At 47.8% G+C, this 27,139-nt stretch overlaps 1 protein-coding gene across 5 annotated transcripts in view; it reads right to left on the reverse strand.

The window, feature by feature from the left end:
- Positions 1-912: 912 nt before the first annotated feature.
- Positions 913-27,139, reverse strand: part of GAB2 (GRB2 associated binding protein 2) — a 93,490-nt gene continuing 67,263 nt past the window's right edge. Inside the window, exons 3-10 of one of the 5 annotated variants that reach the window (XM_063148720.1) lie at positions 18,179-18,419; positions 14,939-15,525; positions 13,789-13,883; positions 12,792-13,071; positions 11,708-11,798; positions 10,293-10,395; positions 9,315-9,440; positions 913-7,696 (exon numbers count right to left, since the gene is read on the reverse strand). In XM_063148720.1, coding sequence (XP_063004790.1) covers positions 7,553-7,696; positions 9,315-9,440; positions 10,293-10,395; positions 11,708-11,798; positions 12,792-13,071; positions 13,789-13,883; positions 14,939-15,525; positions 18,179-18,419 — 1,667 coding nt within the window. In that variant the 3' untranslated portion in view covers positions 913-7,552. Of the gene's footprint in view, positions 7,697-9,314; positions 9,441-10,292; positions 10,396-11,707; positions 11,799-12,791; positions 13,075-13,788; positions 13,884-14,926; positions 15,526-18,178; positions 18,420-27,139 lie in introns of all 5 variants that reach the window. The other 4 variants (XM_063148719.1, XM_063148718.1, XM_063148717.1 and 1 more) reach the window with 4 other exon arrangements.

Raw genomic sequence — 27,139 nt, forward strand, 5'->3', positions numbered from 1 at the left:
TCCTTATTCATCCAATGGTCCACCCATCCATCAAACTCTTCAGTTAAGAGCTGAGAATGTTATAAGGGACCATGTTAAAGGCCTTACAGAAGTCTAGTATAGTACGAGTATGGTGCATTACTATCTGTGCCACACCAATATAGTGTGTGCTATATTGGTACTAGTGTTAGTAATGCCAGTCATGTTTGCATATGGCATATTGATAAAGTATCTGCTATGGTATATGAGATAGTCTGGCTTGTTTAGTCTGTCACACGTGCCTCTGGTCAAGGAGAGCCCACAGGGGAGTCCCCAGCTCTTGGTGTGTGCTGCAGGTGTGAGATGATGCTACTCTTGTCTAAAAGAGCTGTTACAGGAGCTGTGCTTAGGGAGGTGTCGTTTCCCAGTTGTCTTTTTTTTTTTTTTTTTTTTTAAAGGGAAGTCTTAAAGGGAGAGTTGAACTTTTAACTCTGGAGAAAAAGGTTTGTCCTTTTGCTGAGGTTCTCTGATTTGGTGTCCAGAGCCGAGGCTCATAGGTGCTAAGCTGCTGATGGGTGAGGAAGGCAGCATTTGTCCTCACACTGCACACAGCAGAGCAGATATATGGTATGAAATTCAATTTAGCAGCTTAAAAATACATGGCTTGGGTTCTGGTATCAGGAAAACCCTAGCTACATCCTAAAGGCCCTCCTTACCCATACAGGACACCTGAAGCTGTAGGAGACACTTGGCAACATGCTGAGAAGATGCTCTGAAAGCTTTAAAGGTACTACATAATCAAACTTGATCTGCTTATTAGTTTCCCCCTTTTTCCCCTGCTCTGAATCTGTACTGGGAATCACCAGGGAGACATATCTTTTTATTATCATTCTTTTATTTTCCTGTTGCTTTTCTGTTGCATATACAGTACTTAAAAATGAGATCACCTTCACGTCAGGCATGTACCATGTTTATTAACAGCAAAAAAGTATTATCTAGGCTTCACTCAAGACCGATTTACAGGATAAATAATTGTTTCAAATTACTTTAAAAAAAACCAACCAAACAACAACCCCCCAAAGAATAAATTAATAACTTAAGTGATTAGCTGTCCACAGTGATTTGAAAACTTAATAACCATTCAAACAGTGACACCACAAGAAGACACATACTGTACAGTTTGCCACAGATTACTCTTGTCCTTCCTTCTACAAATGGAAATCAAAAAATTAAAAATACTCCTCTTTAAGAACAGTCATAGGCTTTGAAACACACAAAACATCCCTGCGAATCGGCTGCTGATGCAACAGCTTCACAGCCAGGGCTCCAACCCCTCCTCGCAGCAGGTTAAGAAACAAATGGAGAAAACTACCCTAATCTGACTGGGTCTGTTCCCACACAATGATGCCCAAAGTTCCCACACAATGATGGCAAAGTCACGTTGACTTTGCCAAGGGCTGGGTTGAGTGGGATATAACTACTCTAAAGGTTTGGTCCTAACCCTACGGGATTCATCGACAGGCTCCCCGTGGAGCCCAGGGTCCTGCTCCCTTCCCCTCTCTGCAGTGTGGCTCAGCCACCACGTCCATGCTGCTCTCAAAAAAACCCGTGGTATTTCCAGGGTAAATGTGGCAGCAGAACACTGAAAACTGTGCAAATGACATTTCCCCCACCCCCCTCACTCAGAAGAAAATCCTGCCAAGTTTTTTTTCACCTTGGTAGTTAAGGATTAAGGGGTTTTTAATGAGTTTTGCAGAGCGGGATGTGTTGGTGTCGTGTATGATGCTGGGCATGACAATAGGTTAGCACCACATGCTGCCAAGCCATTGCCTGCAGACTCAAAACAGCTCTTTGCATTATTAGATGTCAATTAATTACACCTCATGACACATATGTGAGGTGGGGAAATAAGTACTAAAAACCTTCATTTTACAAGCCGGAGAAAAAGCAGGATACAGAGTTCACATGAACCCTCTTGTCCCACATGAGGATACAGTGTGGTGTCACCCAGAGAATGACAATAAAAATGATGGTTTCTTATCTCCTGGTCTGGGGGCAAACCTCTCCCATATGGTCAACCCACTGGCCCACAAATGAACCCATCATATGTTAGCAATGGGCTGCATCAAAAATTAAGAGCCTGATGATTGGGAGCAAGCCTGTTGAGAAGCTTTTTGAGCTAAAGAGATGGAGCCATGCGCCCCAGCTTCTGTTTCAGATATTACTGGCTGGTGTTAGAACTTGAACACCACGTGCCAGGACCAGCTGGCCGTGGGCTGGAAGGGGACAGCTGTATTGTGACACCTTGCTACATATCAACTTTTCTCAAGAGAAGACACTAAATCAGCAACCTGATTGACAGTACAACACTAGGAGTCGTGAACAAGGAGATAAAATTGTGACTACAAGGATGAGACACCAAGGACAGGCTGATAGAGGGATGAACTGCTCCAGACCAAGGAGGAATCGTGAACAAAAAGTGCACATCTTGACCTGCAAGAGCCTCATTAACAGCTGCAAGATCATTATGTACATGTGGGAAGGCTGGGCAGAGAAGAGAGACACTCAGACTCATCAGAGGCCCTAAATTGGATTATTTGCCCTTGTGATTTGATGCTGGACTGGTCCCTCTGATTTTTTTGATGGTTCTTAGACAGCCATGTGTGTTCTCTGGCTGGTGCCAAAGTTAGGTTTTGCTCTTCCCCCTTCCTGTAGAACTTGGGCTTCTTCATACTCACAGTTCTGCTGCATCCATCTCACCCCCTAGACAGCATCCCTCCAATGGCACACGCACTGTGGGTGTCAGCTTTTACATGGAATGGAACTTTTACATCACCAGGTGGGAAAACACCAACACAATGCAAGCACAACTTGAGAAAACCACCCTTTTACTTGCCTCCTGGGCCAGAAAGTTCAGACAGCACCTGGGAACTATTTTAACAACTTCCATAAGACCTGGACGTGGCTGTACACCCCTTCCCACCCAAGGAGACATGATCATTGTATAGCCAAAACAAGCCAACACTTCCTGGTATGCCAGGGTGTGGAGGTGGCATGGGTTTGCTGAGAGGTCTGGATCTAGCCTGACAAATTTACAGGTTCAAGCTGTCTCACAGTTGCTAGAACTGCCTGTCCATGTCCTGGATGACTTGTTCTGGGCCAGCCAGCCCTTTCCCAGGTGCAAGGGATGGCCCAGTGTGGATTAGGTCTTCTCACTGGGGAGTATGGCCTTAGGGGTTGAGCTGTGTGCCTTGCCACTTGGCTTCTCATGGCCAGAGAAGTGGCCCTGTATCTGTTTTGGATGTTACAGGGCTCCAAGCAACCCCCTGGGCCCCCTCCCTCACATGGAGGGGTCTCCACTGAACCCCAGCAGCACAGGGTCTCAGTGTGGAAGAGATGCTCCAAGCAGGGTCAGCTATGGGGTTGACCTAGACTGAACTTGCAAAACTTCAGGGATGAAGATGGCACCTCCAGGGACAACTCTGGCATGCTGAAACCATGGCACTGCTGCCCCAAGAACAGCTCATGGGAGCCCTCAGCAAGATGTCCCCTCAGGATGTCCTGGTCCCCACACATTTATTGTAGGGTTTCTCCTGCCCAGCTCAGAGCTGGGTGAACAGCCCAAGCATTCCTGAATGCCAGAGCACAGGCATCACGTTGTCAGGCAGGATGACCCCCTTGAGAGTGAAGTGCCCGAGAGTGGTGGAAGCTCCTGTCCCACCAGTGCATAGCTTCTACTGAGCATTCCACAACCCACAAGTCTCTGCACATCTGACCCAAAAACACAGGCCAAAGGAGCACACGGTGAGGACCAAGACCCAAACCTTACTGGCAAACTCCCCTGCCTTCTCTCGTCCCAACCTCATGTTCTCTCATATCTCACCCTTGCCAGTGGCTGGTGGCCCAGAGTTCAAATCCATTCCAGTTAGCTCCTAGACAAGCCAAGCCTTTCCTATCTTTTGGTTCTGAGTCTGCATTTGGCCCTCTTTGCCAGACTCTCAGCTTTGCCCTGGCACTCTCTGCGCTCACACATTATTCTCTTTCGCCAGCTTGAGACTAAGCCTAAGCCTGGCATCTATTTAGAGCTGGAAATGTATTTCCCACTGAACACTCAAATGCCAGTTCAGAGCAAATCAGCTCCAAGGCAGCTCACACATCTCACCATGCAGAGGAATGATGAGCAGCATTTGCATACTCACAGCAAGGGATACACACTCTTGGAGACTTTTGCCTTTAAAACCACCTGCTTAGTCATTTTCAAGCTTGGGGAAAGCCTTGAGCCATGGACCCAGTGCTTCATAAAACTAAATATTGAGGTCATGGTGCTTGTCCCACAGACAACCCTTCTCCATGAGCACACACACATGCAAGCACATCCCTTTTCTAAATCAAACCACAGAGCTGTAGAGCAGGCTCTGACGTGAAGGCTCAAGCCAGTTTAATTTCAATTAAAATGAATAATTTGCAATGTTCTCAGTTTCCTTAAATACCTATTTCTAACAAAGGAGCCTGTCATACTTGAGAATCCAAGTATAAAGTGGATGTGATAAACTCAATGCCTTCAGGACAAAGTTCTTGGCAGTCTGTGTAATTAAAGCAGCTGCTTTTCAATATGGTTTAAGACTAAATACTGCACAAACATTAATCACCAGGGACTGCTGTAATCAGCTTGGCAATCGTCATGGGTGACTATTTCCACTGAAGCCATTGATTACTTAATGCTTTCAGGAGGGGTTGATACAGTCATGTCTATATGGCACAGAGTCTGTGGCCCTCTGCTTAGTTTGGTGGTGCTGTTTGCTTGGTGCTTTGCAGGGGAAAAGGTAGAGGAATGTATCTTTTTCAGTGAAAACACAGCAAAGCAGAGAGGGGCCAGCAACCAGCAGTTGTTAAGTAGCTGCTTTTGGGCCATTTTGGTCCTTGGTCTGCCAAATGCAATGAACCAGTTACTAGGGATGCTCATGAGAGGAAATTATCAAAACACAGGGTCTGAGCCTGGGAAAAGAGCTATCCCATGCCAATGGTTGCCCCATGAACAAAGACATTTGTGAAACATGGAGAAAAAGGTTAAGTTTCTCCAGTACCACAAAAGGCTTTTCCAGTCCTAATTAACCCCTTGGATTAAATGTGGGAGTGGGCACTGGAGGCACCTAGTCCCAGTGCAGAAGCACAGGGCACCCACTCAGCAACTCGCACTCAAACCCAATGTGTTCTCTCTCAAGCCACTAAAGCTAACAGCTTTGAAGAAGAAATGGGAAAAATCAGCTTCCCAGAAGAGTGACATTCTTTTTGGTGGGGATGGGGAGCTCTCTCCCAGATGGGTGAATGCACACTTCAGTGGGCTCTGGATCAGGCCCAATGTTTAGTCTCCCCTGAGATGCAGAGATGAAAGGGGCAATAGAAATACAAAGTACTGCATTCTAGTCTTCATTTTGTCAACTCACCAGGCAAGTGTGCAAGCCTCCAGCAGGAGGCAATGGCCATTGCAGGGTATAACACCCCCCCTGACCTTTAGAAAGCATCTGACTCTGCTAAATTTTCCCCTTTGGGGCTTTGAGGTTTCTTCCCTTCTAGTAATTATAATTATTAACATAAACATTAGGGTATTTGCTTCCTTGTTTCTATAAAAGTCCAACACTTCAATGTCTCAACAGGGTTATCAGAGCTTTTCATTAGCATCCTTCCCTTTCATGGCATGCAAGAAGAAAACACAAAATGGTGTTGAAAGTTCAAGAATTATTTTACCAGCACACAGCCCTTAAGGGACTGGAATCCTATCCCCATGTGGGTCACGTCTGGCCCTTCCAAGCTCAGACCAAGATTAAGCAAATGTGTCAATGCTTAAGCATTAATAATCAATACAACTTGGTGGTGTTGGTGGAACACAGAGCCCACGGTGCTGGGAGGGGTTCAGCTTGCAGAAAGAATAGCTCCAGCTCTTTAATAAATATTATTACCTAATCTTCCTGATGTCTCCTTCATTTGGCTCTTGGTTTGCGGTCAGCCTGTTTATTCATGTCAGCACTTGCTGTCTGGCAATCAGGCTGCTCCATGGCAATCATTAGTCCTTCCTGTTTTCATGAGATCATGAATTATTATCTCTGCATTAAACTGTCTCGTCCTTCTCTTCCCTCTGTGCTCAGCAGCTGCCTGGCGAACGATCCCAAAGCCTGGATGTGTTAAGGATGCTGGCAAGGGACAACAGCAGACTCCCACCCATAATTAGAGCCTAGGGCCATTAATGTCAGCAAGCCCCAGTGTTGTGTTGAAGAAACATTGCTGAAGATGAGGGGAAAACAGTTCAGCCTTTTGCACCCTCCACAAACCAACCACAATGCTACTACGTTAAAGCTCCTACTGAAATGCCCTGCCCTGACTCTCCTGACCAACCTCTTCCCAAGCCTATGACCTCACCATCAACCAACATTTCAATTACTCTTCTTCTTTCTTCCAAGAAACATTCCACCGAACCTCCTCACGCAGGACCAATCTCTGCAGTACACCACCTGCCTTCTCCCAGTCCTCACAGCAGCCTCCCGCCTCCCACTCCCTTCTTGTCACTCATCCTTATGCCAGTCCACACACACAGCGTCTCCAGAGCCTCCCTGCCCCCTCATACTCAACCACAGGGCTTCTCACAATGTCCATGATGTAGGACTCTCACTCTATGGGCTTCTTCTGGTGCCACAAAAGGCAAACTGTGGTTTTTAGGGTCAGATTCACAGGAGTTGGTTTCGGAGAGGCAGTGGGTCAGTGCTTAAATTCTACCTTCCAAAGCCAATCCCTCCAGCCCCTTCCAAAACCAATCTCTCCAGCCCGTTCACTCTGAGAGTTAATGGAGAATACAAACAGAAGAACCCCAACAAACTCATGAGAGCATATGCTGACATGTATGTGTGTGTATGATGGGGCAAGTCCTGGGCTCCTAAGTCAGCTCAATGGGATGGTGGGGATGGTGTGTCAAGCTCCTGAAGGTTAACAACCCCAACCAAAACCTTGGGGGCTGTCCAGCCAAGAGCAGAACAGCCCTCAGAGGTTTTGAACATATTATTTACAAGAGACAGGACAACAAAAATGATTTCAAAAGCAATGGTCCTTGCTCAGTTTTGGGACTGGGAGGAGGCAGAGAAGAGGACAACCATAAGGAGTGGAGAATCAGAGCTGGGCAATGATATCCTTTGGGAGATGCTGCAAACCTGCATGGCATGGTTTAGGGTACAATATGGAAGAAGACGGGGAGAGATGATGCAGTGTTAGAACATACAAGGTGGCTTTAATAGCTGTAAGGAAAAGATGAGTAGGGTGAAACCTGGTATTGCTAAGTCAAAGTTCCTGGACAGTGCATCCAGCAGCTAAAGCACAAACCTAGCCACCAAACATAGTTGGTCTTTATCACTGGCAAACAGTATCCGCCAAGTCTTCCCCTGAAATTAAGTTTTGTTTTGTTTTAAGAGAAAAAAACAAACCAATGACACCCCCTCCCCTCCACAGAGAAGTCTTAGAAATCCAGCCCAAGTGGGCCTGGCAGCCCAGCGGGGCTGCAGCTGGGGAAAACCAACAGGACGTGTTCCTGTTTTGCTGCCTGCCGCGGGCACTACTGCTTCATGCTCTTGGCAGGCTCCGAGGACTGCCGCACATCAGTCCACTCCTGCATGGTGCTCTGCAGCGCCTGTGTCTTCTCCTTGTCCACTTGCACGTAATCAACCTTCTCATCTGAGGCAACTGACGACGTGGAGGGCTGTGGGGAGGAGAAACAGGGCACCGTCTGGTCACTCATCTGCTCCCTGCTCTTCCCTCTCACTCCTTCCTGCAGCAGGTGCCACAAGCCCACCAGCACCATTCCTGCCTTCTTGAAGACCTCACAGCTCATCACCCTCCCTCTAACCTCCCAAAGACATGAGGATGAAGGATTTCAATCTGCTCTGCCTCTTGCTGGCATGAGACTGCAGTGCAATGGGAGGGTAGAAACAGCACGTGGGTCTCTACCTTCTCACAAACTTTGGGACATGAATGTTTGGTTGCAATTGTGTTCTGTAACTGCTGACTTTTTGAGTTCAGCCTTGCATCTTGCTCATTTTCCTGTAAAGAACTTCAGAACTCTTAGAGATACACATAGAAATGCCAGCTCTATACCTTTTAGCTGCGCTGACTCTACCCACCTATGGCACTAGCTCATTTTCATTCCCAAACAACAGATATGTTTGCAGGGTCTCCCAAGAGATGTGCTGAGAACAAGGAGATACTTTTTACCATAACTCCTGGAGTCTTGAAGCTTTTTCTGACTTTACAAGCATTTCACAGGACCTCCATCTGCTTGTAACTGGAGCCAGATCATGCTTTTTAGTGGTCTAAAATCACTTTTCCAGAATGGGATATAATTTAAATGGGTGATACTTGCAGAAATATTACTGGGCAGAAAGAAACCATCAAGGGACAACTGTCAAATAATAAAAGGACCCAACCAGTGGGATGCCTTGCCTGGGAAACAAAGTGGCGCTTGAGAAACTGAGGCCAACTCGCAAATGGTTGCCATGAATGTTTATACAACCCTAGTCCTTCAACTTTCAGGTGCAAAATCCAAATCTGGTCTAGGAGGACCTGTTGGTTTTTTTCGTTTTTTCCTCCTGTGAAGGAGGAAAAAATCAATTCTGATACTTCTTGGGATACCTCCTGACAGCTTTTCAATGTATAGTCTCCAGCTGAGTTTGTGGTCTCATCAGCATCCCTGAACCCTGCACATCCATGCTTCTGCTTTGCACTGCCAGCAAAGCTGCAGACATGCAAGAGAGACTGAGTTTGACCTAGAGCAAATATAGCAGTGGGTCACAGAATGGTTTGGGTTGAAAGGGACCTTAAAGATCATTTCATTTCAACCATGCCATGGGCAGAAACACCTTCCACTAGACCAGGTAGCTCTAAGCCCCATCCAACCTGGCCTTGAAGAATTCCAGGGATGTGGCAACCAAAGCTTCTTCGAGCAGTCTGTTCAAGTGCCTCACTACTCACAGAGTAAAGAATTTCTTTCTAATATCTAATCTAAATCTGCTCTCTGACAGCTGGAAACCATTACCCCTTTAATGTTACTGTATACCCTTGTCAAAAGTCCCTCTCCACCTCTCTTGTAGCCCCTTTAGGCACTGGAAAATGGTTCAAGGTCTCCTTGGAGACTTTTCTTCTCCAGGTTGAACAATCCCACCTGTCTCAGCCTGCCTCCATCGTAGAGGTGCTCCAGCCCTCTGAGCATCAGAGATTCCTGAGACCACAGTCTGGGCTTTGTACCATGCTGTTGCTAATGTGCATAGAACCCCTTAAAAATGCATCACTTTTAAACCAGAAGTTTATAAAATCTCCCATACCTTCCTGTGTGGCCCTGGTGAGCTTGGCTGGAAGTCCAGGGCCAGGTAATCCACACTCCCCGAACTCTTTTTAGGCGCTGGACTGTTGGTACCACTAGGAACAGGAGAAGCAGAAATGGGGTTTTGCTAATGCAGGGAAGAGACAGGAGAGATAATGAGGATTAAAGTGGGAAGGAAGAAAGAAAAAAGGAAATTAACACAAATCCAGAAATGAAACATGTTGGAGGCACCTTTAAAAGAGCCTGGTTATTTGCTCACCTGCCTCTGGGACAAGGATGTGCAAGAACTGCTGGGATACTATCAATGCTGTATATTGTGCTAACAAATATTTCAAACTCATGCTCTTGATTTCATGTATTAGAGCAGCTCTGCTGCCTTTGTGCTGATTTTACTCACATGCCTGACAGCAGACGTGGGCTTTAGCATGTCCCTAGAACCACACCTCAGCAAGGCCAGGCCAGTTCTGGAATCTTTGCTAATCACAACCATGCTGCACAGAGCACAGATTTCCTCTACCCCATTAGTTACACAGCCTCAAAAATATGCTTCAAGTCAGTAGCTTCACCAAAACAGTCAAAATCCCCTCCCTGTAAGCAGTGCCACTCCCTGCTTCTGCTCTGATAGCCCCTGCTCCCACAGACACATGATGTAAGCAGCTATTAGGGGAAAAAAAATTGAAAAAAATCAACCTTAATTAGGAAAATACACCCTGACAGTCCGTATAAATTTTTAAATCCTTCTTAATTCCTGGCAAAGTGGGTGATACATGTTTCTGCTCTCATACACATTTAAAACTCCAATGAGACACGCTGTTTTCAGAAGGAAACACCCTGTTTTGTGCATTGAGGGATACACATAAGGATGTACTCCACACTGTGCTATCTGAGCACTTCCCTCTCACGAGCTAGGAATGCATCTGCAGAGCTGGGGAGACTGAATGTCCTGCCAGAACCACCTATCTTAGCTGTGGGCCCTTACCATGGCCACGTAGTTCTCCTCGCTCTCTCCCGAGTCAGTGCTGGTGATGCTCTGGGAGGAGACAGGGCGACAGTACTGCAGAGAGCCGGCGTTGAAGGTCTGCCTGCAGGGACAGGGGGGAGGTGTTACTGAGGGCTGCGGGTCCTGCTTGTCCTTTGCCATGGAGGTGGGAGAGGGCAGCTCCTGATGCCTGCAACCATCACCGTGACCCAGTCTGGGCATGAGGAAGAGCTGGTGGTACCAAGGTTCTCCAGCCTGCCCTTTCCATCGATTGGAAATCCTTGGGTTTGGACTTCTCAATTTTTTCTTACTAGAATTTTTTAGTAACCCCTTGCTTTCTATGTACCTATAACTCTCCTGCTCTCATCTACACAAATCAGATTCCACTAACTCCTTCATCTCTCAGGAAACATTTAATTGTGGAGGATGGAGGGGCAGCCTTGGTGAAGCCTCTCACCTCCAGCCCCACCACAGCAACAGGATTTGTTTACCGCACAGGCCCTATCCAAATTTTTTGCAGGAAAACAAATCCTCTGAGGAACTGTCTTTCTTTCAATTGGCCAAATCTAATTATACTGAACAAAATAATGAAATCATCTTCTGGCATTAAAGCACGTGTCTCAAAAAGCTATTTGTTGCCTTTCAGTAAAGCGGGGTCATATGATTAGCTGATAGGGGAAAAATCCATTAGCTTCTCCAGGGTCAGACCTCTTGTCAATCAAACCCTGCTTGCTGCTTCCCAGCGCAGTGATTTCAGCACACAGCGTTCATGCCCTGCAGTCAGTCTCCACACAATCCAATTTATTAGAGGAGTCATAGCAGCCAAGCTTTGCTTCTGCCTTTTGCTGGTCAACATCAGACCGTGAATTAGTAGCAGAGCTGGAATTGTGCGAATCCTGTTATTTTTGGCTGGCAGACATAGCTCTGAAGTGCTTTGGTTTAATTTTGCAGACTTCCTTCAGGCTAAGCTTTGCTTTCAAGGCAATCAAAACACGGCTCGGTCAGACCCTGAGAGTCACCCTGTGTTTTTAGATGACAGTGGGGTCTGGGGGGGAATAGCTTGGATGTGAAATCATGCCCCCCACACAGCGTGGCTCAGTTGGTCTGGCTCAGCTGAATCATGAATTGTGGCGGACCACAGGTCCCAGGTCAGAGCCACAGCTCTCCAGCAGTTGTCAGATCCCAGAAACAGGAAATGTCTTCAAGGGATCTTAATTATCTTGTTAGCCACATGCTGGGCTTTCATGTGAAATCCCAACCTAAATGAATTTACCTTCCTGCCACTAGCTGTGATGTGGGGAATGTTTAATCCATGGCAGAGGTGACAGCATGGCTACCTGTGAATGTCAGTAATAATGAGACCAGAGAGTTGCTGTTGGAGCAAAGCAAGAAATCATCCCCCAGCCATTACTCACGTTGGCCTGGACCAGGATTTTGTGACTGGTGATTTGAAGGGAAGCTCATCAATGACAGTGTTGTTCCTCAGGTCCAGCGGTGATGGCTTTGCTGGGGAGGGGAAAAGCCTTTATTCAGAGACAGCATGTTCCTACGATTCAGCATCCATGACTGGCATGAAAGTGCCCCCAACAAATGGTTGATTACTTCCCATTCTACTAATCAGCTCCCCAGCCCTCCCTGCTGATGACAAATACTCCAACCCAAACCCCCTGTGCTCATTTACGCCAGAACTGTGGGAAAACAGTGAATTTCTCCCTCTGCTCCACAGCCCCAAAGTGGATGGGTATTCTCAAAATGGGGATGTGCCTTCTAGGGAACAGAGATCTGCTAAAAATACCCAAACCCCAAAACCACTCATTAGATATCTGTGGTAACTAATGCATTATATGAGAACAAGACCAGGCTCTGCCAGACCTGAACTACCTCTGTGTGGAGTGTTTTCCCATAGGGAATGGAAAAGGACATCTGCAGGGTAGCAGATGAAAGCCCTTCTCATCATGGATGGTTCATTAGGTGGAAGAGTTCTACACTCCAACTCCAACCCTTGGATGGAGTGTTTATGGGGTTAGGTGTTGACACCCTAGAGATGGGAGCCCTCCTCAGGATCTCCTTGGCCACTGTTCAGACAATGGATTAGGGAGAGATTTGGAGAATGTCAGCAGAGCCCTGAAGGAAGAACTGCCTGGAACCAGCCAGCAGGAAACTGTAGGAAAAACTTGTGTCATCTGAATACAACTTTGAAATTTTGGGGTGGAGCACAGGGAGGGGTGCAGGCCAAGGGGGTGAAATCCTGCTTGTGAAATGCATCTGTAAAGGCCTGGAAGGGTTTGAGATGGACTGCTCAAGCACCAGGAAAGCTACATTTGCACTACAGAGCTTCTGAAAGAGGAAGGGGATGGGGGACAACTGAAGGTCTGACTGTGCTGGCAGTAGCAAAGCACACCCCACCTGGGACTGGACACAACTTCACAGATGTAGTCTGAAGTATTAAAAAAACAGAAGAATTCCTGGGAAGGTTCGTGCACAGCTAAAGGTCCTTACCTTTCCGGTCGGGTTTGAGGTTGCGGTTGACTGGCGGGGGCTGGATTTCACTCAGCCGCCGGTGGCACTGAGCCACGGCTCCTCCTTTATGCACGGGAAGGGTGGCCGAGGACAAGCCCACCAGGTCAAAGTGATGCGGCCCAGGGCTCATGGGGATGTAGAGACTTTGGGCATTGTCGTTGGCTTTCTCGGCGTGGATTAGGGGCGAGGAACCGGGGTTCATGGGGACGTAGTTGTCCTCGGAGTCGGTGCTGTGGGAGCGGGCCACCGCTGCCTTGGCCTGCTGGGGGAGGATCAGGCACTGTGAGCATCAGGCACTGCTCAACCCCATCCACTACAAACCCTCCATTTCATCATAACCAAACAACATCTGAGGGGAGACTCACTCTAAAATCTAAGCACAAAGGGGAGGAATGATCTGTCCCCTCCTTGGACATCAGTTTGCACTGAGAGTGTCTACGTCCTTTGTTTCCAAGACATTGCAACATCCTGAGTTTTCAGAAAGGTCTTTATCACCCAGACCTGAGCATCTTCTCATGATCAGAGTGAGCTGGAGAAGCATGCTTAACCTGGAAAGTCTTTCTTCCCTAGGCTGTGTCTGTGACTAAAACAGAATACGAAAGGTTGCTTTAGTGTCATTTCCAGTTCAGGAAATCTTAGAAAGTGCACACAAAAGAGGCTGTTCTGGCTACATGTCAAAATTTAGCTCAGCGGCATCCCAGGCTTTCAGGAGGAAGGCGAACTCTTGGGTAGTTTTTTTTGGGCCAAAGCTGCAGGCAGATACACTGTGTGTAAGCAAAGCTCTGCACATCATGCTGGGTTAGATGGTTGCCACCCTATCTGTTCTCTGCAGCTCACCATGGTTTAAACAGAAACCATTAACAGACCCCTTCTTGACTTAGCTGTGTAGGACTGGGCTGTGAGGGCCAGCTTGGAACCAACCTGTCTCTGAATCTGTAAGGTGCAAGTGGTGCCTGCAGTGTGGTGGCCAACTCACCAGGTAGGAGTGGTATCCATCGTTCATGGACTCCACTGACTGCACAGCGCTGCCGCCCCCGTGCTGGGGGTACTCGTACGTCTCACAGGAAGAAGCTGCAACACAACCACAAATGCATGTGTCCCACCACAGCTGATAACAAGAAGGGGTCCCTGAAAACAAAATCCAGGCACTGGTAGGGCAGTATCTGTTCTTGTTGATTGAGATGCTGATGAGAAGACGTGGTCTTTAGCTTGTCACAGGCTCTCTGCTATGCTCCTTTCCAATTAGCATCTCTTTGATGCACCAGCACAACTGCATGTGCCGTGCAGACCTAACCCTGTTCTGCTGAAGTGCTGCAAAATCCCAGGGGTAAAGGAGTCAGATAAGGCAGATCATGGTGACAAAACTGGGTTATGGGGAAGCTCTGTTAGAGCTTGCTCAGTAAATTTAGAGGCTGGCAGCCTCCAGGAAGGGGAGGATGGGTGCTAAGCTCTTAGACCAGTCTGTTTACTGTTGAGCATGAATCTGATCTCAGCCTAAGGGTGGGTATTTAGGTAGCAGGAGATGGAAGAAGCATTTCAGAGAGCTGTGTGTATAATTTACAGTGCATTTCCTCTCCAGCCAGCTTTTCTAAGTTACTTTGCAACTATCTCATCCTAGGCACAAGGTTTGGAAAGGGCACGTACACCTACAGCCCACCCATGGCCAATGGCAATTGTGGCTCTGCTGCACTTAGGGTTGCTGGATTTTGGAGACATGCAAAACCAAGGTTTTGCTTACCCACCTTTGTGAGCAAAACCAAGGCATACTTCCAAGCTGAAGTATGTTCTGATAAACCTGGATATGAGTTAAAGTAAAGGTAAGCTAAAAATTGCCGAAATCACAAAAATCTGGCAAAGGGCTGCATAAGCAAGCTCATTTGGGGTTTTGGTTTAAGGTACAACACAGCCAAGAGCCAGCGGAGCAGCTCTGGTGGGCAGAACTCTGTGTATGCCTCTCCATGCCTGCTGAATGCAAAAACCAGGGCCAGATCCTGGCTGAGCAGAGTTTTTCTGTGTTCTGGTTGGTGCCATGTGCACCCCAGCCCTACCACAACCCAGTGGGACTGATCCACCCAAGGCTGCTGGATAGCACAAAGCCACCCCCAGGTCCCCACCTCCAAATTCACCTCGGTGCAGTCTGCTGTTCTCCACTGCTGGCAGCGTGTTTCTCCGGGGAATGGTGGCTGCCATGGGGGTGAGACCTAGATTTTCACCAGGCTGGGGCCGCTGGGGTGGACTGCCCCAGCGTGGCTCTGTCTGCCCAGGCTTCGGGGGCCGTGGGGGTGGCGCAGCGGGCGAGTCGCTGGCGGCCACAGCCAGAGCGTTGTGGTTCTTGTCCAGTGTAAATGTCCTAGGGATCTGGTAGATGGAGAGCGGGGTGGCAGGGATGTCATAGGAGTCCGTGGAGAGCTCCCCAAACTCCTTGCATAGGGTGTTGTTGGGAGTCTTGTAGGTGTAGACCTCCTCATTATCAGTTTCGGAGCTGGTGAGGCTCGACTTGGGGTGGGTGTAGGAGCCAAAGGAGCGCGGGAGGTCGTAGGCACTGTCCCTGAACTCCGAGTTGTGCCGGCTGGGTTTTGGCAGGCTGTAAAAGCCGTGGAGCTGCCCGCCAACGCCGTTCATGCAGTGCCCGTTGCCCTGCGAGAGCTTCTGCACCGCCGAGTCGCTCCGCATGAAGAAGGCAGACCTGGTGGCTTGGGAGAAGCTGGCACTTCTGCAGAGAGAAAGGAGAAAGGGGCAGGAATGGGGGGAGAGCTGGTTCTGGGAGCTCTGCTCCCCCTGTCTGTCACCGTGCTGACCTGCCCTGCCCAGCCCCAGAGCAATGAGAACACCTCAGACCCTTCCAAACACGCCCACAAGCCACTTGATCCTGAAACACCGTCAAAATGCCTCTGTCATAGGTGAGAGGTACATGCACTCAGCTCCATGACAGGGCTATAAGCAAGAACGAGCCTTTTGTCCAGACATAAACTATCCAAAAGGGCACTTTTCACACCAGCTGACAACATCCCAGGGCACAGCTGGCAAGTGTCAATCTGCCAGCATTGCCATTATGCCTCGACTGCCCATCTGCAGTTCAGGAGGGAGATTTCATCTCACCTCTACCTTGCAAATGTGCAAAGGCCTGAAAAAATTCCTGATGGGGATTATTTCAAGGTCTCCAGCCATGTCATCATCCTGCTCTCTTGCAGGACAAGTGCTGGGGAGGTAATAGAAGTCCCTGGCTGGGATCTGTGGTTTGCAGTCCTGATGTGCACAGGGGGAGGAATGAACCTCAAGGCTAATTTCAGATTTGTAAAAGCCCTGGAGTTGTCCAGGGTGAGAAGGGCAGTGTGGTCACTAGATCCATGCCTTGGTAATGATTCCTCGATTGACGTGCGGTCATGCCTGGGGACTCGTCAGAACAGGGGCCAAGCACAGAGATCTCAGGCCTCTAACAACTCCTGGTTAGCCACTGCTGCTCTGCTGATTCCCCTCAAGGTACTCCATCTCCTGTTTTATCTCTGCTTTATCCCTCACATGGGTCAGTCAGGCTTTTGGGGATCACACTCTCCCAGTCAGAAAGGGCTCAGCCAGCCCCATGTAAACACCCCACCACAGAAGAAAGTTCTGCCCTGTATCAATCACTGTGGTGAGAAAAAGTGAAATGGTTATGGGGAGAGTTTCCAGTTGTGGCAAATCACTGGGAAAGTGCCAGTCCTTTAGGAAAAGCTGGGAGATGCTGGTTTACAGTGCTCTGGTGTGGTTGATGCTCTGCAGGGACAACAGGGACTCTGTTTCACGGAGCCAGCACGAGATGGCGCTCAGAAATAGAGTTTATTTAGAGGAAAAAGCAAGTGATGCTCTGATAAGATAAATGAATCCCTGCCACCTTTGGACCTCAGCCCACCCAGAAGTTCTGGGTTCTGTCAGGGTATTTTTGGTCGACACTTGAAACATCTCATGGGTTAATTATTCTGCATTGCCTGCCAATTAGCTACTATTACCCTCATTTTATGGATGAGTAAAGTAAGAGTTCCAGAGCAGAAAGTGGAGGGATTCCCAGCAGTCCTGCAGCCTGACTCCATGCACTGGGCATTGATCAGAGCATTATTTCTGGCCCAGTTGCAGAAGTTACCACTGGCCAGGTTTGTTTCTGCTCACCAAAGCATTGGTGCCTGCTCCCTTCTCCTCCAGGTCCCAGCCCCGTTCAGGTTCCCAGAGAGTGGCTTTTAGGCATCCTCACAGCTGGAGCGTGAGAGGACCATTTTTTTAAACCACTGTTCCATTAACTCTATCTGAAGTTAATTTTTCTGAGCCTTTTTCCGTTGTTGTTTTCTGAGTAGGGAAAGTCAGCTGCAGCAGGAGAGCCCAGTGGATGCAGCCCGAGCTCTGCTCTCACTCACGCCAGCTGGGTTCCGACTGTCTCTCCCTCCCTCCCTCCTTGCCTGCTCCTGCGAGCCAAAACTCGCCACGTCAAAAAAACTCCTCGCTATTTAAGGCAACCGGCTGGGTCTGGAGGCGGGGACTGTCGCTGGCTCAGGAATCCCACACTGTGCACCACCAGCTGCCACCAAGCCAGCGAGCTCTGCAAGGGGTGAACGGCAGCGTGGTGCAAACCCTGCCCATCCCTTTGTTTGTCCTTCTTCTGGTTAAGGGCAGGAATTAGGGCCCCAGGATCACAAAGTGGTTAAGGTTGGAAGGGATCTGTAGAAGTGATCTGGTCTAAACCCGTCCTCAAGCAGGGCTGTGGAAGGACTGTGCCAGACAGCTTCTGAATATCTTCAAGAACGGAGACTCCTAAACTTCTCTGGGCTACGTGTGCTAGTGTTCAGTCACACTCACAGTGAAAAAATGCTTCCTGATGTTCAGATGGGCTCTCCTGTGTTTAAGTTTGTGCCCACGGCCTCGGGTCCCTGGCACTGGGCATCACTGACAAGAGCCTGGCTCCATCCCCTTTGCACCGTCCCTGCAGGGGAGATACCCCTGGGACTTTTCATATGCCAGCTGAAACAGTTCCAGCTCTCTCAGCCTTTCCATTTAAGAAAGATGCTCCAGGCCCCCCAGCAATTTCATGCTCCTTTGAACTGGACCCAGTATTAACCCCTGGGGTACTGCTAGGGCCTGGCCTCCAACTAGACTTCATGCCACTGACACCCACCCTCTGGGTCTGGCCTTTCAGCCAGCTTTTAACACCACCTGAAAAGCCAGGAAAGCTGGGAGTTTGTGAGGTCACCACTCTGACCTCCTCCCAACCATGATGAGATGAGACCATCATTCAGGACTTTATCCAGATGGGTTTTGCAGACTTCCAAGGATGGAGGTGGGTTGAGCCACTCACACCCAGCCCTCCCCTCAGCTGTCCCCGAGTGGGTGGGCCACAATACCTCGCATTTTCTGACTTTCTGCTCATGCACTGGTGCAGGAAAAGGTAGTCCTGGGGGGCACTGGCAGACAGGGTGCTCTGGAGGTGGCTGGCAGGCGAGTCGAAGGTGAACAGGGTGGGCTGGCTGGAGTGGGACGGCGCTGAGGACTTGCGCTCTCGCAGCAGGTGGTGGCTGGCGCCGCTGAGCTCGGCCGGGGAGGAGCGCGGGCCGTGGTTCATGGAGGCAATGCTCCTCAGGGTGTCTGTGCAGGGAACAAACACACCTGTGAGTGTCAGACACGGCTACCCCACATCCCGCCTTCCCAGGCTTTCCTTTCATAAATGCTCTGGCATTATGGAGGTCACTGCGGTTTGCTCATGGCTCCAAGGGATCCTCTCAGCTTCTCTACTCAGAGCACATGCAACTACAGATACCATGTATGGAAATAAATATTTATTATATTTTATCACAAACCACGTTTCCTAATTTTATAATACTTTGTCACATGCTTAGTGGCTTGCTGGGATGTCTGCAGGACATCAGCCTATTTCATGGGGAGCTCAGTGGGTTGTTAAAACCTAATTTAAAAGAGAGGAGCTTTCACACCGCAGTGAGATGTGATTTAAGTCACCTCCATCCCTCTGCGTAAGGGCATCACTGCTATCCCTTTACACTTGGATTAACTGAGGAATAGGGTGGGAATCTAGATGGACATAACGACAGCGAAGACGAAAAATATTCTCATGTTTCCAAATTCTGTATTGATTTTGTGATCTCAAGAGAGTTGCTGCTGTTTTCTGTGAATTTAAAGGGATGCAGACCCAAGACATGACTCTTAGTGCCCACTCCCCCTGCTCAAGGAGAAACAGACTTTAAAATATTAAATTAATTTCAATGGAGAGTATCCCAGAGGTCAGGAATAATCACTCCAGCCCTCTCGTAAGTGTGCTTCATTAATTCAAACCACAGATGAATTTTTACAGCCAAGCTGTAAATCCCCATAAAATAAAAAAAACAACCAACAAAACCAAAACCAAAAAAGCCAAAACAAAACCAAAACACCCAGGAAACCCACAAGCTGCAGAATATTTTGGAAATGCTGAACCATCTCTGGTTGCAGAAGACCACAGACACAGAAGACCATCCATGCTCTCCTGACATGTGAAAACCACTCACTGTGGTTTGCAGAAGTCACACTTCATATAGTAAGTGTAATTTACATTCATTTGGTGCTGATACAAAACACAGAAAAAACCCAAACCCCAACAAAAAGGGGAAATCCACACATTTTCTAGCCACAACTAATTTGGGGATGGATCTCAGGTTTCCCCGACATGATGTTCACCAGCTCTTCAAATTTGAATTCAGGCACCCATGCTCCAGCACAAGGATGAATGACTTGTTATACATTACCCACCTCTTTTTTTCCATTCCTTCCCCCAGATTCCAGACCCTACCAGAAATTTTGCACCTGACTCCTTTATGCTACAGAGAAATGAGTTCTCTACAAAGTCGCTGTAGTGGCTCAGACAAGGAGAAGCTCCACACAGGGTGATTTTTCACCAACTTCTGAATCATGTCAAGATACAAAATCAATCTGTCTGCTGCTCATTCACAGCTGCTACATTTTTTCCCTGGTGTTACTGCAAACTTCACCCAGTGCACAAAAAGTACATTAATAAAAGCCAAAGAGCCTGCCTTGGCTGTGTTGTTTGGTTTGTGCTAAACACAGAAAGGATCAATATTTAACATTGACATTAATGGTGGGGGATGACAGCTTAAAACTCTGATTCTTGTCTTTTTTGCATGGGCATTAAAGATCCCCTGGGGCTCTTCATGGGAGTAAATGGCCATCTCAGTGTCCCCGGACAAAACAGTGTCTTGACCCTCATTCTTATTAAATATTTATCCCATAGCAGGGCAGAATGATCCCCATTGGAAAAGGAGTCTTGAGAGCTATGAAAATTCCAAATTGAGTGCTTTGAGATCAGCCAGGATGAGAGATCCCAAACCCACACTGCCACCCAAAACAGGGGTGCTGCACCCAAAGTGCCCCTCAGCAGCCCCATCTTGCCACCTCCTGAATCAGCACCAAAATTGCCCAGGGAACTGTGCTTCGGCCAAGCCTCTTTGGACATGGTGAGCATGACAGGTTGGTGTTGTGCTCCCATTCCGGCATGAAGGTCACCTCTGGGGACAACTGTGAACTGCATGGCATTGGGGTCCCTCCAATAGCTCTGAGCTGTCCTCTCACACTATCCCTGCAGGCTCTGCACTTGCCATTGCATCAAAATATCATGGCAAGGCAAAATACACCCAGGAGTTGGAAATAACACTGATTTATTTGTGCTAACACAGCCTGAGGGGAGAGATGAGGCTGCACAGAGGAGACAGTCCCCATCAACACCCCAGGGCACAGCAACTTCCAATGGTAACACTTCAGGAGGCCCTGGCATTCTGCACTGCCAGATCTTAATCTTTCCCCAGAAATCAGTCTGGTTTGGGGAAACTGGAGAACACAGTGCAAAAGACGCACTCATTGAAATTAGGATGAATTACTGCACGGTTACTCCAACCACATAAATGAAAATGGGGGAGGAAGGGGGGCAGGAGGCAATGCCTGGTAAAAGCATGTCACTTCCCTGGGGAAAGCCGCTCTATTGGCATCCTCATCGATTTTCAAAATGAATTCCCAGCTTGCTTCCCACAGCGATCCGGCCACTGAGAGCATTAGTGGGAGCCAATTCAGGACTCACATACTCCATTAGGTCTGTGAGATGAACTCTGTAATAGTAGGTGAGAGATGGATTGCTTTGCAGGGCTGGGAGGGTATTGCAAGGGCTGGGAAGATAAATCCTGTTGAAGGAGACTGCCAAGATTGGTCTGGATTTTTTATGTTGTGGGGTTTTTTGGCACCAGAATAAAGGACAGCTCATGTGTCCAGGTCACACGCTGACAGCAGGTCCTGCTGGAGGGCAGGAAAGGGGCCAAGAAAGGATATCATGGCAGAAAAATAGTATTTGAAGACTAGCAAACATCAAGGGAAAAATCAGGACACCACATCAAGTTAAACGCAGACAGATCCCCATGAGGGTAAGGCACAGAGGATGAATACGAGACAGAGATCCCAAAGCCACTTCAACTTGCCATGCTGCAGCACCCAGCTGCCAAGCAATGAGGACAAACACTCCTTTCCCACATCCCTGCAGCGCTCTTAGAATTATCTCCATGGGATCCCATCTGGATGCCTCCAGGCAGCAGTCCCACCCGCATCATGACCCAAGATGCTCAACTCGAGCTCTCCACAAGCCAAAAAGAATGATGATTCTCAATCCCTCATGGCCATCCACCTCAGGGCCATGGATAAACCCAGGCCCCTCCATCATTTAACAGCATAGACGTAATCCTCTAATCCTTTGGCTTGATGTTGGGATCTTGAGTTTATGCTGAGGGAATGTATCAAGTACAGCCAAGGAGGGCTAAGATCCTGTGCAGTTCCTACTGCCACTCCCAGGGGGGACAGAGTTAAAGTTATGTAGTGGGGCCATGTGGGAAGTGTCATCTTAACCCCATGTTTCCTGGCCAGTTCTCCTCTGAGTTTGGGGAATTGGACTCTCACGGTCTGGAAAAGGCAGTGTCGGACGCCCACAAGTTAAAATCCAATGTCAGCAGCATGATTTACACAAGTACATCTTGCTGGGCCCAGGCTGCAGCTGTTGCACTGGTCCCTGCAAGAAGCCAGCAGCTCTGTGGGGACAAACCAGCACAGCCCTGCAATTCCCCATGACACCAGTTGGCCTTTGGCTGAGGGCTTGGAACTCACTAGTTCAGGTTGAGATATATCTTTTTGTCCATGTGTTACAGCAAAGTGAGGAAAAAAACTTGGAAATCTATCCTCAAAGTAAAAACCCACAACTGTGAGCACAGCCAGCAATGGGATGGACTAGGCTGCGAGCCAGGAAATTTTTATGAATGTTTTCAATCCCCCAAAGTGGTAATTCCCTCCTTGTTGACAGTTCTGAATTCCCTTGCTCAGAGCACTCAACTACTGCTATGTGCACACAGCTTCACACAGTGTTCCTGGGCTTATCTGAACAAAATAATAACTCAGCCTCCTTTGGAAACTGTTGCTCTGAACGTCCTTTTCCACCGGAGCCGCAACGTCATCCTTCCCTGCCTGAAGGCAGAGGCTGGGGCTGCAGCTCCCTGTATCTTCACATGATGCTGTGGATAAATTCCCGTGCTCCTGTTGATCGCAGCAAAGGTGCCAGGCTTGTGTGGCATCCCTGAATGGCACAAAATTCCCATGATCCCCAACACCAAACTGGCAAGGACTGGTCCAAGAGCTCCTCAGATCTGCTCTGGCCACCAAGTGCCTTGGACCACACTGCTGATTTTGTGCCAGTAAAAACTTGTGGCAAATGAGACTATCTTTATCAAGGGAATAGTAGAAATCTACTACAAATAATCCCCTGCATGGCACAGAGCAGATCATGCTCACGCACCATTGTCTTCCTCACCCTTTGGAGCAGTTCCATCATTTATTAGCAAAAAGAGGGGGAACATCATGGGAATCACATGGGAATCTCCCCGCACTCTCACTTTTGTTGCCAGCTCTCTTCTCATGCACAAATACTGAGAAATAATTAAAACAAGACAAACAACCCTACCAAAACAAGCCATGCACATGCTTCTCCTGGCAGGAAGAGAACAAACAACATGTCCAGTGGATGAGTCAACACATCACAGTGCTGCCAAGAGGCCCTGGGATGCCACGAGGATGAGCATGGCACCCGAGGAAGGTTTATTTGCTGAGCTTTCCCTATTGCCTCCAAGCTGGATGGCATTTGGAAAAGCTGTTGTCAGTCTGAGCGTGCATTGGCAGATCACGAAAGGTTTTCTCCAGCAGGTTGGTGGGACACAGCATCCGATCTGGATAATTTCCCCTCTCCTTCAAAATGGAGAGCTGTGTGCATGGACACAGGCACCCCGATTCTTTTCACTGCCTGAATTTTGGGTGCCCATCAGGGACAGCTGAGCTTCCTAAAAGCGAGGACAAGGCACAGCTTCATCCCCGACTGCAGAAGAGCTGAAGAGCAGAGAGACAACAGAGACATAGGGCTTTTGAGCTTTTCCTTTCCAGTCTCTAATGCTCATTTCCACTTGCTTTGGGAAACTGGTCAGGACAGACTGGCCAAGGGAAAGGAGGAGCATCACCCCTTTACAGACAAGGACCTGCTGCACAGAGGGCTCAGGGCATGGTTTCAGTTATATAATTTCACCCATCTAAATCATACTTAGCCTATGCTAGTTTCCTTAGGTTTTCTCTATAGAGAACAGTGAAATCTCCCAATTATTGAAGCATTTGACACAGGATAGGGAGAATTACCCAATAAAGAGTTATGGGAGAGACAGTGAGAAAAAGATGACAATAAATAAACTGCCTTTCTCTATTAGTATCAGTGCCGTGCTTGCATTTGTATGAAACAACTGAAAAATACTGGCAAAGTAAGAGAGCATTTGCTTCAGAGAAGCATGGGAAACAGGTAAAAATATCACAGTGCTGGAGGGAGAGAGAGAGCGAGAAGAGAGGGAAAGGAACCTGACCTCAAAGCATTACATAGCTCACTTATTTTAACAGTAATAAATTCTTTGAAGGACTAAGGGGCAGAAGGAAGAGAGACTGAAACAGAAACAATGCAATGCTTCCCCCTGGAGAACACAGGTTTGCTTCTGCAAGATGAGGCTGTGCCCCAAATCCCATCCCTGCCCTGGGAAATACCTCCTGGTGACAGCAACCCATCTCTGTTTCATGTCAACATGTCCGGAACATGGCAGTTACCACCTGAAGAGCAAATCTGCCACCTGATGGTGGAGCTCAACACTCCTGTCAATACTTGGAAGTCTAACATTTGGCCAGGCTGGGACTCCTGGTGTGCACCTATTTAATTTTGTTATAAGGGCTTCAGTGCTTTGAGATAAAAGCAGATGAAGGTGGATGCTCACAAACACGGCTTACGTGTGCCTTTGAGCATCCCACATGGGACACCCTCGTCTGAGAGTCCTGGAGTGGGACAGTGACCCACAGCTAGGGATGAAGGGCAGTCCCAGGGTGGCAGCATGGGCTGGGCTGGGCCTTGTTTGCTGCATGGAACTCACCTCATCTTGCTCTGCTTCATGGATCATCGTTTCTGATATTACAAAACCAATCTGTTGAGGGGATGCCAAACCCATCTGATTAAATGGTACAAAGAAAATGCTGGAACAGAGGAAAAGGGCAAAGATGATGTGGTGTAACTGTAAGAAACACAAAGTGGTCTCAGGGTGGGTATTTTTGCCTTTGTCAGGGTAAGTATATAAGGTGGCAAACCCAAGGCAATGGGGATGTGTAGAATTAGGTGCTTTCTGTTTGTGGGTGGCACATATGATTCTGGCAGATGCCAGGGACATCCTTAGCAAGTCTGTCTGGAGCTACAAGCAGCCTGTGGAGGCCAGTGCTGCAGGACAGGGTTGAAGCTGCTGAAAACGAAGAGGTATAGAAAGAGATGACACATTTGTATGAGAAAAGGGTTTTTTTCCCCCAGAGGCAGGCTCATGATGGCCCAGGATGAAACCAGCTCTCTTACTGTGTGACATGAAGCTCTGGCATCCTGTTTGGGAGGATTGCACTGGATATTATTATTGGTTATTATAACTGGTTATTACTATTAAGGATGATGATGATGATGACTAATGATTTTGGCACCTCCTAACCCAGTTTTCCCTTGGAAATCACACTAGAGCAGTCTCACCCAAGCACTGCAGTCCAACACGTCATCAAAAAGTCCAGAAGCTGATGAACCACTGGCTTCCACTAGCCCAGGAAAAACTTACTTTTAGGTCCTGAACAAATTTTACCTCGTCCTCTTATCATTCACTGCAAGCAGTGTGTGGGAACCTCTCCTTGCCTGAGCAAACATGAGTGCATGCCTCACTTAGCAGGGATGGAGCAGAAAGAATGAATCCTGGTCTAATCCCTGACAGGGCTTCTTAACAGCCCACTTTAAATTTTATAGCCCTTTTTATAGACAGTGGGAGTGGAGGTCTTTAATGTTCCAGCAGAGCAGAGAAAAACTTTCACTAGGAGAAAATGTGAACTCATTTTACTTATGCATGATTTAGGACCATTTCTATTCAAGGCAGAGCACAGGAGGCCCAAATATTTGCACTTTGTATTATAGAAGAACTGCCATTCCCAGCTCTTTACAGAAGTAATTTATTTCGATCTCACCTTACCTTGGGGGGAGAAACATTACAACTCCCAGTTTGTCAGGGAGTCAATAAAACAGCAACAGTGTTATGGGTCTGCTCTACCATTGCTCAGCAAGGCAAGGCCTGGGAAAAAAAGAGCACCCCAAATTTCTCCTCTCAGAGTCCCCTTCTTCAAGGGTGAATTTGCACTCAAGCATATGACCTAACTGCGGGAGTTTGACTCTGTTTTTCTTTCCTCTATATAAGATTAATGTAATTTTTGCTCTGTGGGTAGTGTTTTAGCTGATGGGTTAAAAGGAAAAGGAGGTGGGAGCTGCAGTGCAGGGGTAAGGGGTGAAGATGAGGACAGGTGGCTGCAGTAGAGCTCCACATTTCTCACACAGCTTCAGGTGAGCCCATCATGCCCAGCCCTGCAAAAATCCAGAGAGGAGACAGTCATTAACCCTCATGGACACAATATTGTGTCCCTGAAGCAGCCACAAAGCAGCCCAGAAGTCAACGCAAGCAAGAATCGGTCCAGCTCCAGGAAACATGCTCACTGGGGTGGAGAATGAAACATGTTTGGTTTTTTTCCTGGCTGGAAGCAAGCTTTTTTTTGTCATCTCTGAAGCCTTTTCTGTCAAAACAAGCCTATCTGTAATGGATTTCCATGTGGTTTTTGTTTCTTCATTTGTTTTCTTATTCTTGTTTTTTTTTTTTCATTTAGGGGCATGGGCATACCCTGCCCACATACTGGGATCATCTAAAGAAATCCTAAGCCATTCTTAAGATATTAGAAAGTAAAATGCAAGATGCAAAAATCTGTATAAGCAGTGGAAGGATTGCACCTTGCCCAGCCACTCTCTTGATGTGTTCTGCAATACCAGCACTCCAGGAAAAATGCAGACAGCTCAAAAAGCCACCCTGGATTTTTCTGCCCATCATTAAAAATGCGAGTCCTGCCCATTAGACTGTCTATTAACAGTGCTCAGTGGAAGCAGAGAAAGAAAAGGTCCTTTCCAGCAAGCTATTCACATTGCCATGAGGTTAAAAATGCCTGTGACCCCCAAAGCTTTATGCATTCAGAAATCAGGAGTTCACATGCAGTAAAGGTCTTCAGTATCAGTTAAAGCCCAGAGGTTTTTCTCTTCCTCTTCTTTTAAGATGCAATGATGGCAAAAGGACTTGGAATTTATTCCCTACACATCGCCATAATCAAATAATATGCTAATGCTATTAGCATGGGACCTTGCATGGCAAATGACTTAGACTCATATTCTCTTTCAAAATACTAGAGTTTCATTTAAACTGGTCTCCACAGCAACCAGAAATGAGCTGGAATAACGTCGGATGGAAATTTTCATGTCTGAGCATGATGGACAAGGAATTTTGCATCAGGGATTGCGGGGAGAGCCATGAAAACAGCCTGATCCCACCAGGGTTGGTGGGCTTGTGCTGGTCAGTTCCTTCCCAAACAGTCAGGCGATGACAAATGCAAGGACAAAATTCACCTGCACGTCCAGGAGGACCTCAAAGCATCCTGATGGAAAAAAGATGAGAAGACATGATGTGGCTCATGTAGAGTGAACCCTGAGAAGCTTTTCTTGGTCCTCCTCTCCTCCTCCCCACGGATTCTTTCTGAGTGGCCTCAGGGCAGACACATGTGACAAGTGTTTTCATGGATCCTGAATCAGTTCTCGTCTGTTGAACTCAAACCTGGCTGTTTGCAACTGGTCTGAGCGAACCAAGCTT

This window comes from Melospiza melodia, chromosome 2 (assembly GCF_035770615.1).
Source record: "Melospiza melodia melodia isolate bMelMel2 chromosome 2, bMelMel2.pri, whole genome shotgun sequence".
In the NCBI taxonomy this organism is placed as follows: Eukaryota; Metazoa; Chordata; class Aves; order Passeriformes; family Passerellidae; genus Melospiza; species Melospiza melodia.